Source organism: Indicator indicator, chromosome 11, assembly GCF_027791375.1.
Source record: "Indicator indicator isolate 239-I01 chromosome 11, UM_Iind_1.1, whole genome shotgun sequence".
Taxonomy (NCBI): domain Eukaryota; kingdom Metazoa; phylum Chordata; class Aves; order Piciformes; family Indicatoridae; genus Indicator; species Indicator indicator.
Genome location: NC_072020.1, coordinates 14,982,064 through 14,994,761, shown reverse-complemented (window position 1 = coordinate 14,994,761; position 12,698 = coordinate 14,982,064). Strand labels below are relative to the sequence as shown.

Below are 12,698 nucleotides of genomic sequence, written 5' to 3'. Positions count from 1 at the left end.
AAAGGACTAAAAGGAGAGAAAAGGACTATCTGGAGACCTTTTCTGCTTTCTGCAAGAAATAAAGGAACCTAAGCAGGACTTCTGAAACCTAAGTTCATTAGCCTCCAGCATCACCTCAACTGACCTTATTTTATACGTCAGAGATGATTCAAGCACTGTTTGCTACCAGCATACTACAAATTTTTTCACAGCTAATCAGATCTGCATGCCTAGCTTAAGGCCCAGCTCACAGGACAGTTTAGTGCTACAAAAACTCCAACACAAAAACAATTACCATCTTTTCAGAGACCTCCTTCACATACGATAGGATAACGAGCTGGTCGCAGAGAGGTGCGAGTCCACTGATATAGAACTCGGTGTCAAACTGGAAAACTGAAATACAGGGAAGAGAACAGATCACTAAATAAATGAATGTGTATCAGCCATTCCCTAAAAAAACACATAACTGATTTTTAGCAGAAATCAACAGAGTGCAGTAGCACTATATAGAAATGAAGAGTCAAGACATGTAAGAAACCTACAGGCTTCCCAGCTGGATCAGCAAGATAAATACTACATTTAACAGATTAAATGTCATTAAAGCTTGCAAGAAGAAATGTTTGTGTTCCAGGATATGCTACAGATGAAACATTTGAAATGAACCTCTAGCAGGATATGCTAGAGATGAAACATCTGAAATGAGCCTGATTTTCAGTAATCACTTCAAAAAAAAGTAAAGCTAAAATCAATCAAATAGGCAATAAATAGAACTTCATTGGTTTGCATATTCACAGCAAGCTCATGTAGCAATAAGAGAATCACACCTGCTACATCCATTGGTATGATTTATGAAAACACAAAGATCATTATTTATTTATCACCACTTTAAACGTCACAGGAAGATTTACGGATACCTTCATTACAGAGAAAATGTGGTTAAATAGCCCCTTTTTTTGTTCATAAAATTGAAAATGTAATATCCTAAATGTGGCCTTGAAATTGAGACAGTCCCATGACGATTCTTTTGAGAGGGTTCTAATCTGTATTTACAAAAAGGCTCATTAAAGCAGATGTCTGCCAAAGAAAAAGTGATTTAGTTTTATTCTGTTGGTTTTATAGTACAGTTCCTCTCTTAGGAGTCCAAATCCAAGTGCTTATGTAAGAAAACCCTAATATCTGTAAGTTAAAAAAAAAACCAACAAAAAAACCAACCAACCAAACAAAAAAAACACCCCCAAAAAAACCAAAACAGATGCATTATCATTTTCTCCCAAAACATGGTTTTATGAGAATCTAAGTTTCCTTGCTTACTGATTACCACGATACATTACTAGTATCTACTATTTACTAGAATAGTGACTAATTATTTTAGCAAAGCAAACAGAAAATGCATCATAATGACAGTAAAACAAATTTTGTTTAGCTAACGTAATAAGAAGGAATAGGAGAAATAATCATCCTCTTGCTAAAGGAGAAAAAACACTGTCAAGTAAAGTACAGATTCGACACCTGTCTCTCAATGAATAAGCAAATACTGGTTTTCTCTTAATGATTGCTGACACTTTGACATCACTGGGGGACCAAAGTCTGGTACGAGGGCAGAGCACTCCATCTATTCCAGGAGAGAACAGGTTCACATTTGTAATCCTGCAGAGTCATTTCGTTCTAGTCTGCAAGACTGATGAGATTGCTTCAACTGTGTCACATGTTGCTCTGAGGGATGATCTTGAACAAACCATGTCAGATATATCTACATAATATATCTTATTCCCAGTTTACAAGTTACTATTTTAAATTTTAAAAGAATATGGAAGGCAGGAAAAGAAAAGTCATGGAAAAGAAAAAAAGAAAAAAAGAAAGGCATATCCATAATGCTGGGTGGAAGAACAAGCAAAGAAACTTTCATCTTTAAAAAGTGACAAGAGAAAGTTCTCAAGGCTATATAAAATATCGTGGTTTGGATTTGGAGAGGGCAACAGCACAGTGAATGGTATATTTAGAAAGATTATGGGGATGGTTTTAAAAAACCATCTGTGTGTCTTTCACTGGAACTTCAGTTCCTCTGCCAGTGAAAATGTTTGTTACACAATGGTGTATATAGGGGCAAGCAGTAGTACTGCTCTGGAAACCAAAAGTAAATAAAAATCATCACCTCAAGCTTTGTTTTTAAATAGAGCTTAGTTTCCTTGGTTTCACTTTCAGCTTTCTCTTAGCTCGTCCTCCTCAAGAGGCCTTGTTGAAACACAATGCTGCTACAGCCTTGAACAAAGAATAGCTGGTGAAGACAGTGCTTTTTGACCTGCTAAAAACCTTTGATGCAGCTAATCAAAAAAGCCTTACTGAAAAAAAATTATCGAAGTTATAGCTGCACAGAACACTAATAGATGGATTTGACTTACTCTGGACACTTTGTTGTGATCAAGGGGGGAAAAAGAAAATTCAATATATAGGCATTGCAGAAATGCTGTTAATTTCAAAAGATCCAAAACAATTAAAATGAAGGTAGCATTGAAGCAAATGGGAATGACTGAGGTATGGCCATGTGTCATACATGTTTATGCCTGTCGTAAGAAAAGATGGAAGGTATGATGACAGTGGACCTACTCTACGTTCAGCATCTATGTACAGCTGTCAAACTAATTACCAGGAAGCAGAAAGAAAAAAACCTGTAATCTTTTTTTCATTGTTCATTAAATGAGATGTATGAAACACAGCATGCTACACAAATAAAACAATTTATGCAACATTATTTACCTAAAATCTATACAGAAACTGTCTCCAGAATTTAAAGATCCACACACATGTGGAGGACTAAAACTAAAAGAAGCCTATTTTAACATGAAACTTAATGTGTGGTGGTGTTTGGTTTTGCATTTTTTTGTTTGGGTTGGTGTCTTAGTTTAGAGCAAGACAGCTTGCTCTTTTACCTCTTTCAAAAGGGTAAAAGAAAAAAAACACTCACACAAAGGATTGAATAATATCGGAAAGTTTAAATGGAACTGTTATTTACAACTACATGCAACAGTACAAAGCTCCATAAAAGTATGTAAAATCCTGAGCTACTAGGCAAGGCCATTGAAGACTAGGTGCCCCATTTCACTTTGAAAAAGCATCTTATTAAATCCAAAGTGCTAATTAGTTCTTTAGGAACCAGCCTTCTCACCGGCTCCAGCTGAGGAAGGATTCCCTGCACAGACCACAAGTTGTCCAGCATTACAGCTTTTGTGCACACATCAGGAATGAGCACAGAGGTCAAGACCTCTTTAAGCAAGATCACAATGGCATTTAGTCCCTGTTACGCCTGTAATTCAATACCGATACTTTCTAATCAATACACTACTTCATAGTGGTAGCTGACAGAGCTAAACCGATACAATCTGCTCAGCTAACATACATTTAAACCTAAATAGAAACATTCCACTGGAGTTTATCTTTGACATTGAATGAAGACCCACAGAGGTAATGAACTGTGACATACAACCACAGACAATGGAAGCCATTGCTGAAGAAAAGCAGCATTGTGCTGAAAGATGTAAATAAAATAAGCAATGCCACACAGAACTCAGTGCACAAGAACTGTATAATCCATCTAATATCTCACACAAGCAATCACAGCACTATCTTCTTTAAAACAAACAGCTAGAACAGCTCAGTGGTGGTTACTTTTTCACATTATGGATTGTCTGGTTTAGCATCATGGTAGGTACTGTATTTACTTCCTGCCTCAGAGCAAGTATAGCTATGTGTCAAGACAGAGTCAGAAGATGAGGAGGACAGGATTCTACATACCTAACGTGCAATGCAAAAATTTCTCCGTTTCCTTATTCACTGGGCTACAAACCACAAAAGAAACATTTATAGACTAATGCCATCACAGTTTACAAACGTATTCTTGTGGAACTCTGAGGCCCTCAGAATGGTTCTAAAAGAACATAAATCTGAAACTGCTGAGATACGAGAAAATACTGTACGTTAGGGGTTGGAAGGGACCACAAGAGAACATCTAGTCCAACCCTCCTGCCAGAGCAGGATCATCTAGAATAGGTCACGCAGGAACACATCCAGGTGGGTCTTGAATATCTCCAGAGAGGGAGACTCCACAAACCCCCTGGGCAGCCTGTTCCAGTGTTCCACCACCCTCACAGTGAAATAATGTTTTCCTCATGTTTATGTGGAACTTCCTATGCCTCAACTTCCACCCATTGCCCCTTGTCCTGTCATTGGGCATGACTGAGAAGAGCCTGACTCCATCCTCTTGGCACTCACCCTTTACATATTTATGAACATTAATGAGGTCACCCCTTAGTCTCCTTTTCTCCAGGCTAAAGAGCCCCAGCTCCTTCGGTCTCTCCTCGTAAGGAAGATGTTCCACTCCGTTAATCATTTTTGTGGTTCTGCACTGGACTCTTTCAGGAAGTTCCCTGAGGTCCTTCTTGAACTGAGGGGCCCAGAATTGGACACAATATTCCAGACAGAGCCTCACCAGGGCAGAGTACAGGGGGAGGAAAACCTTTCTTGACCTACTAACCACACCCCTTTTAACACACCCCAGGATGTGTTGCCCTGATGAGCAGAGAAGTGACTATGAAGTCTCCTGCTCCACTTCTGGTTTTCATTCCAGAAGGAAAATTATAAAAGCAGGTAGGAGGAAGAAAAAAAAAAATCCCACACCACTACACCACTAAACAAGGTAAAATTTACGGTGCATCATGGATTCCATTTTTTGTAAGTCTGTTGCCAAAAATGTTATGAGTAAAAACATCTGAGGGATATTCAGCTGTCCTGCTACTTGAAGGATATTCTTGCCTTGCATAAAGAAAGTACCAGCTTATGCATCCACTTAGGATACTGATGGTCTCACAAAAAACTATACTGGTTGCTGGTCTATCCATTAATAATATCAGATCATCCATCTATCCCTCTGAAATGCTAAGTTGAAATAAAATTGAAATAGATACTATAGTATGACAGCTCCCAAGAAGCCCTTCTATGTGACTACATCAAAAGCTACTGTAATTTATATTGAGACTTGAACAAATAATGTCTCTCTCTCTTCACTCCAGTCTAATACCCATGTTCCAATGAATGCTGCTGACAGCATTTGGCAGAGCTGTTTCAGCACTTTGACCTGAAACCAAAATAAAAATCGCAAGCACATCATTAAGAGGTTAAATGAGATAAAAAAAAACAGTCCTCAAGAGATGATTTAGGCTGAAAATTGAAAGACGAAAAAGTTTCTTCTACAAAAATCTTTTTCAAGTCTGCACCTAAATACTCTGATGACAGCTTTTCTTTCTTTTTTTTTTTCTTTCTCCTTTTTTTTACATCAAGTTTTCATAGACAGTCAGGTAAGACTAGCTCCCTCCACAGAGACACACTTTAGCTGAAGTAGAAGTTGCCTCTCCTGGCTTTTTACTATGAAAACAAGCATATTTAATTAATATCTGAAAGTTACTTACAAGTAGAGAAAAGATTATATAGATCTGAGGCTAAAACTCTAGACTGAACTTCTTGACAAAAGTCTCTCAAATATCCTAGAATTCCACAGTTAATTAGCCTGTTGGGGCTATGTAATCTTTACAAATCACTTTCAGATCTCATTTAATTGCCACTACAGAGTTTAACAAGTCTCCTGGCTGATTTTCAGAAGCTATTTTAAAATCATTCTTTGCTGAAATCAGAAAGCTAAGCATACACCTATGCCACGGACCACTCTAATCTGACATGAGCCAGGATATTGCTTGAATACTCCTGTATCTAATCTCACGTCATTACAGTCAAGGACGTACCAAAGTTTACAAACTGTGGTCTACTCTGGTCTGCAGAATCCCAGAAGGCCTGCTTATCTTCCCAGAACTACCTCTGCATAGATTCATGTTCTTTCAGTCATCACTTTGTTTTAAGTCCCCTCTTCCCCTCCAAATTTTCTGTAAATTTCACTTCAGGCTTTACTTAATATGTAAGTTTTGTCAAGACCTTCCCCATTAATCGGCAACAATGACATTTACTCACATCACCTAGACTACACAAATGAGAAAGCAAAGAAGCACATGAAACCATATAAGGAAAAAAGGCAACAAAAATAATTTTCTAGCACTGTATTCAAGAGATATTTTCTTTTAATAAAGATAAAAAAGTTATGAGAAATGTACTCATATTTGAATAAAGAAGTGTCTATTTTCTCCTGACTACTACACTGATCATTATTCAACCATGATGAAAACAAAAAAGTTCTCTAGGAATCTGCTTGAAGGGAAAGTTAATACATTCACAGTTCACTCAGGGATCTCTGATTTTACATGATCACAGAATTTAAGAGTGTTTACAAAAAAAAAAAAAAAAAAACAAACACCACACCAACAAACCAAAACCCAACAAACTATGCAGGAGGACATTATAACAATCTTACCAACTAAAAATAAGGGGATACTTAAGCTGCTCTAAACTGCAATAGCTTTTCCAGGCTAGAATGGGAAAACAGACCTTTAAAGCTTGTATAATTTTAAAAACCAGCAGATGTCCCTGCAGGGACAGGCTATGAGAGTTGTGGCTGTTCAGCCTAGAAAAAAGAAGGGAGACTTTATAGTGGCGTTCCAGTACCTGAAAGGAGCCCACAAGAAAGCTGGGGAGGGACTTCTTATCCTAGGATGAGAGGGAATGAATTGAAGCTTGATGAGGGCAGAATTAGACTGGATATTAGGAAGAAATTCTTGACAGTAAGGGTGGTGAGACACTGGAACTGGTTGGCCAGGGAGGTTGTGGATGCCCCCTCCCTGGAGGTGTTCAAGGCCAGGTTGGATGAGGTCTTGAGCAACCTGGTCTAGTGGAAGGTGTCCCTGCCCATGGCAGGGGGTTGGAACTAGATGGTCTTTAAGGATCCTTCCATAGAGGCATGTCATGATTCTATGAACTTGTACAAACGTACCTATTTCCACGTAGCGGTTTGGAAGGTCACGCATCTCGCTGGCATGCCGTTCTTTTACTGAGCAAATCTAGGAAACAGATTTGGAGCATCATGATACTGAACAAACTGCAGTTCCTAAAATGATACCAACTTTTTCCCAGAAACTCCCTGGTTTGTTTTTTTTTTGTTTTTTTTTTTTAATTAAGGCATTCTCATTTCTGTATTTTGAAGAAAAAAAAAACAGGCTGTAAAAGAGTCATGATGCATCACTGAAGAAGAAAACCAGACGAGAAAATTGTAGCTGTAGTCCATAGCTTTATAAATATGCTGGAGGAGAAGGAGCATGGGCCACATGAGAGAAATCTGAAAGCATTTCCCTAATATGATTCTTCATTGTAGTATATATGTGAGTTTGGCTTTGGTGTTTTCCCACCGTGTGGGTCTCACTACCTTACAATTTCAGTAGGTACACATAAAGAAATGCAAGTAACCCAAATGTTGTGAAGCACATCTAGTCCAAGGGGACAGATGCCAAGCTTAGAACAAATCTCCTCATTTGTAAAACTCTAAATTTGATTCTCCAAAAGCTTTTCACGCTTCACCTACCTCACTTGACCCTCCCTCTCCATCTAGTCCTACTGTGCACTTTTAATTTCCCACTGTGCAGTGATGTGCCAGTCTGTTATTAGAAAACAGCTAACAGGTTTGTGACAAACTCCTGTCAGGTACTGGTCTGAGAAAATCATAGTCAGTCTGCAGAGCACAAGTTTGAAATGCCAGTTCCCTGCTGAAAGCAGAACAAAACCCCAAGCAGCCTGTCTCTCCACTCCACCCCATTTGTTTTCACCATAGTTGACTGAAATCATGTGGCTGTTTCAGCAGTCACAACCTCTTCAGCCCCCCACAACAGTCACTTCCAAAAATACTTCAGAATAAGTTGTTCTTCCTTAATGCTAATCAAAAGACATTAATTCAACAGCTCACTAAAAGCTTTCCAAAGAGGAAATCTCTGCAAGGCACAGAGGAGAGAAGCGTCCCTGAGGATTACATGTGCTGCATGCTCACACACAGAGATCTGTCTGACCGCTGGGTATCTATCACTCCTCCTCATGAGGGTCAGTCCAATGACATTTCTATGGCAGCAGGAGTTCCGCATGCTGTAGTCAAACTAAATTCTATTTTTTTCGATTGTCTTTGCTTTTCAGAAATAATCCTCTGTTTGTCTGTGATAACAGCAAGCATTTATTACAAAGACAGGTAATTGCACCTTTACTGAATTTCCCCAGCCAATAATCAGCGTTAAATTATCCTTCCAGCAAAGGCTGCAGGGATACATATCTGGGCGAAGGCTTATGTCATCTCGAGGCACGTTGGTAATCCTTTGCTTGGAGATCATGTCAAGTATCTTCACGCCCTAGAAGTTTGAATACAAGAGAACTTTATTCACTATGACAAACTCCTACTCACCACATCCTGTATTATTTTGTACGCTAAGGCAGTCATAGAAGTTTATGGCATAAATTTCAGAGTAGGACTGAGCATGCCAACAGAAAAAGCTGTTGATACAAAGCCTCATCTAGCCCAGGAGGTGACAGAAGGGACAACAGGGTGAGGAAGTTAGGTATTTTAAAGTTCACATGCCAAATGAAAAGATGTAATAAGGGAATGAGTGGCAGATTAGCAACTCCAGTCATGGACCTGTTCAGCTTGTTGGGCTGGTGCTAATAACGGAGAAATAAAATCAAAAAGAAAACAATGCAGGTCTTCCACAACTGCTCCTGTAGAGAAGGAGAAATTTCCACCCTGGAAAAAGAAGAGATGTGAAGCAACAGCTCATTAAGATTAAGTCAATCTGTACTTCTCCAGAAATACATTTCTACTCTTACACTAAAACAGAAAAGCAAGCAAATTTTAATGTATACTGTGATTCTCTTTTCACTGCCTCTTCAGGGAATCTCCTAACCTAACAGAACAAAAAGTGTAAAGAAAAGAAAATTAAAATTATTTGAGAGAGACAAAGAGTCCGTATTTGGATGTTTCCATGACATGCTGATGAGGTGAGCTATAGCCTATCCAACAGCAAAATGGAGATTAATATTGTGTTAGGAAATGGCTTGTTCTTAGAGATCTAAAAACAAAAGTCCTGAAAATAAACCAACGTATTTTAGTATATTTTTTTTCTGCTCACTGAGCTTAAAGAACAACTCTCATGATCACAGAAATGGGGATGGAAAGGACCTTCTAAGGTCAGCATCCAGGATGCCATTCCCTTTTAGGATTTTTCTCGTGATAAAACTGCTTTAAAAGATTCCTCTGTCTGTTCCTGATCTGCCCCCCCCCTGCGAGTTTCTATGTCTCCAGCTGCAGTTTTGTCCTTTTTTTTTAATCACAAGGGGCAGTAAGTGCTATGGGGGTGGGCCAGGTTTTTTTTTTTCCAGTGATCTTTGTCACTGAAGAACTGTGAGCATGGAACACACTCTTATTGGCATCTCTTTGGTTAAGAGCCACCAAGGTTTCAGAAACCAAATCTCTATGTATGACAAAGAAAGACCTTAAGATTTGTCTTTTCTAAGCTCTCCCAATAAAATTTGCAGTCTTGCTTGAAATGCATGTTAAAAATTGTCTTTTATTAATTTTACCACTTGGGTTTTCAGATAACTCTGATCTGTATCACAGCTTCTGATTTTCTACATGGCAGCACATCCTACATGGGATAGAATAGCTTATGTTTAAAATGCCTTTCAAATCAAGAGCGTAAGATCCTCTAAACTTATGTCATTTGCATTATGAACTGAGAGAACTTCCACTCAACTTCCTACCACAAAGGAGAAAAAAAATAAAAAACTTCAGATAGAAGGTAGGCAGCAAAACATCTCTAAGGATTGGTATGTATCTTACGTATCTCAGTTTGTAAAACTTCCACTCTTGGACATGGATTGAGGAGAAGAGCAGCAGCAAATATGGGCTCCTCAAGCATCTGACAAGCAGAATTAGACTTTGCCTAAATGACCTCAGAATATCCAACATCTAAAAACCTCACATAAAAGTGAGCCCAAAAAAACCCATCAGAGGCATAAGAAAATAAAAACAAGGTAGTCATGCACAGACTGTAAGAAGTAAGGTTATGAAAGATTTTCTTTGACTTTGAAAGAAGAAACAGGAACAAAAAAGCTTTCCAGAGAATGGAATTTTTTTTAAAAAGGTAAAGGGGGAAGGGAAAGGCCAATAACCAAATATATTAATCTTTCAGAGGGCAAGTGTCATTTCATTTTTCATTGAAAGATAGGCCCTGACCATGGCTTTTTGTTTCTGACAGATGGCTCTCAACATTTTATTAGTATTCTGTGTTCTGATGTGGCACATCACCTCTAGGGAACTGTCCTATCTATTCCCAGCAGAATCACCTAGAGTATATATTTTAATTGTATGGCTCTGAAAAGAACAAATCCTTTAAAAAGGTAATGATAGGTCAGTCAAGTACTCATTGAAGTTCCAATTCTAATGCGGTTATTAAAGGGGGTTAAATAAACAGAAGTCCATCTCTAACAATTTCATATCAAACTGGTTGTGAGAGGACTGAAAGAACAATGGCTTTAAAACATTTCAATAAAGCCTTCTCTTCCAGAGAGAAAAGCAGCAGAAGGAAAAAACCTTGTATTTCAAAAGTACTTTCAGCACATTTTAAAATAAGAGTTTGGAATTTAGGCATGATACACACTTTAAAAACACATCCCTCACTCTTGAGCTTTAAAACACAGACCTTGACCCATCAATTAGATATACAGTGATAGGTGAAATGCAACACTCAGCATGAAAGCAACATTTCCTTCTAAAATATGAATTGCACCTAGAGCAAAAAGGGTCTATTTTCTTGTAAGTCTAGTCTTTTTTACTGACCTACCAAAATGAGAAATTATTACTCTCTCTCTTTTTTTTTTTTTTTTTTTTAATTACAATCTGCAACATTAGAATTGCATATTAGAAAATCCAGACATCTTTGTTGATTTTTTTTTCTTCTTTCAGGGACTGGCAACATTCTATTATTTATATGAAGAAGAGTTACACTGGCAACCCTTCCTTACCCATTTTGCTTCAATAAACTGCACTGATCAAAAACTCTGCCATACAACAGTGTACAGCATTCCCAACAGTGGTATCTGTAGCCACTCAATCTCTTCAGAAGTGGCTACCATATGGAAAACACTGACTAGCCAACAGCAAATGCTAGAAGAAATGGGATCTAAACCACCACCCTTTAACACCTCTTATACTTGATTCTTCAAATGTCCCATTTTTCAAAGGCATATTTTGGCAATTAACATTGAAACATTTTCAACATCAGTGCAATGCAGCAGTATTTTTGTTCATTGAACTGAGGTGACAAATACTTACCATATTATTGGCCCAAGCAATTAAGTGTCCTCTCCATTTTACATTTCTTATATTTCCTTCCCCTTCGTGTAAAACCGAAGGCTTCCATCTATTCATCCAACCTCTCTCATATAACAGCAACTACGGAAAAGTGCAACAAGAAATATTTCTCTGACACTTCTGTATGTAAACTTAGGAGGTATTTTTTCGCTTCATTATCCCTTATTCTGCTTGGATTCAAGGCCAATTAAAAATACACACCTATCACAAAAAAAACCAAAAGTAAACATTTTCATAAGTAGATATGCGTTGAGAATGTCATGTACTACAGAATTAAAGTTATTTTATTAATAATATTAATGAGCAGGCCATCCATCAAATTTCTCCAAAGAGTAGTAAGTACAATTATTTCTATTTTAAGGACAAAAACTTAAGGCGTTAAAGAACTTAAGCCTACAGCACACTAGTGACAACACTTCAGAAAGCTGGTAAAGAAACCTGGCCTGTTCATATCTATTCACTGATCTCCTGATAGGCTCCTTTTTCCCTCCAAAACCTGGGTAGTCAAGAAAATTATCAAAGTACCCCCAGCCTATGACCTTTTTTTTCGCTTGGTTCTAAGGAGAGCTACATGCCGTCCCAGTGCTCCAGAGATGATGTTTGTTAATCCTGCAGGTGCAAACTGCACTGTACCACAAACAATGCTGATTGTAAAACTGGTGCCACTGGGAATCCTGGGCTCTGCAAATAAGGAAGTAATTTTAGCATATCTAATCGCACAGATGTTATGAAATGCTTTGCGGCAGCAAAGAAAAACCCAGCTACACAGAGTTTGCACAAGAGTCTTCCTCTTTTACGAGTTCTTGTATGGTTTGGGAAGTTAATAGGCTTCTAACACGGAATCACTTTGAGTGATGCAAAGTGTGGTGCTTGGAGGGCTAAGTAAGAAGCTGAAGCACCTACAAAGACAATACTTTAAGTCCTGCCAACTTCTGTATGAGTATGCTCATGTACAACATATGCATAACCTGAACCTGACCTCACGCAAGTGGACAACGACCATTAAGAGGTGCAAAACGGCTACCTGCAAGGACTGTCACAATCCTAACAAGCTAAATCAAGCACCTGTGTTGCTAATATTTCCTGTCTAAGATCCAGCTGTAGGTGCTTTTTATATACATGGTCTGCCACCACCTTGTTTTATGTAAAAACACCAAATATTAGGACACTGGTAGTATAAAATAACATCTTTTAGCAAAATAAGGGATTTTTAACAGCAATTACAGCCTTGCCTGTCTCTCCTAAAGCCACAAGATGGCACCAGAAGACAAGGAATTTCTGTAAAAGTTTCAAGCAGTCACTATCTAGGAGAATCTATCAGAAACTTGAGTGAAGTGTCCTGCAGACACCAAATTTCTCACTCTTGCTACTTTAACCCAAAATA

The 12,698-nt window shown here is 38.2% G+C and overlaps 1 protein-coding gene across 2 annotated transcripts in view; it reads right to left on the bottom strand.

Annotated features, from left to right (window-relative positions):
- The window catches only part of VPS41 (VPS41 subunit of HOPS complex), an 81,844-nt gene that overhangs the window by 33,703 nt on the left and 35,443 nt on the right, over window positions 1-12,698 (bottom strand). For both annotated transcript variants that reach the window (XM_054384849.1, XM_054384850.1), the window contains 4 exons: window positions 11,276-11,395; window positions 8,151-8,297; window positions 6,905-6,971; window positions 275-372 (listed from right to left, as the gene is read on the bottom strand). In XM_054384849.1, coding sequence (XP_054240824.1) covers window positions 275-372; window positions 6,905-6,971; window positions 8,151-8,297; window positions 11,276-11,395 — 432 coding nt within the window. The remainder of the gene's footprint in view (window positions 1-274; window positions 373-6,904; window positions 6,972-8,150; window positions 8,298-11,275; window positions 11,396-12,698) is intronic.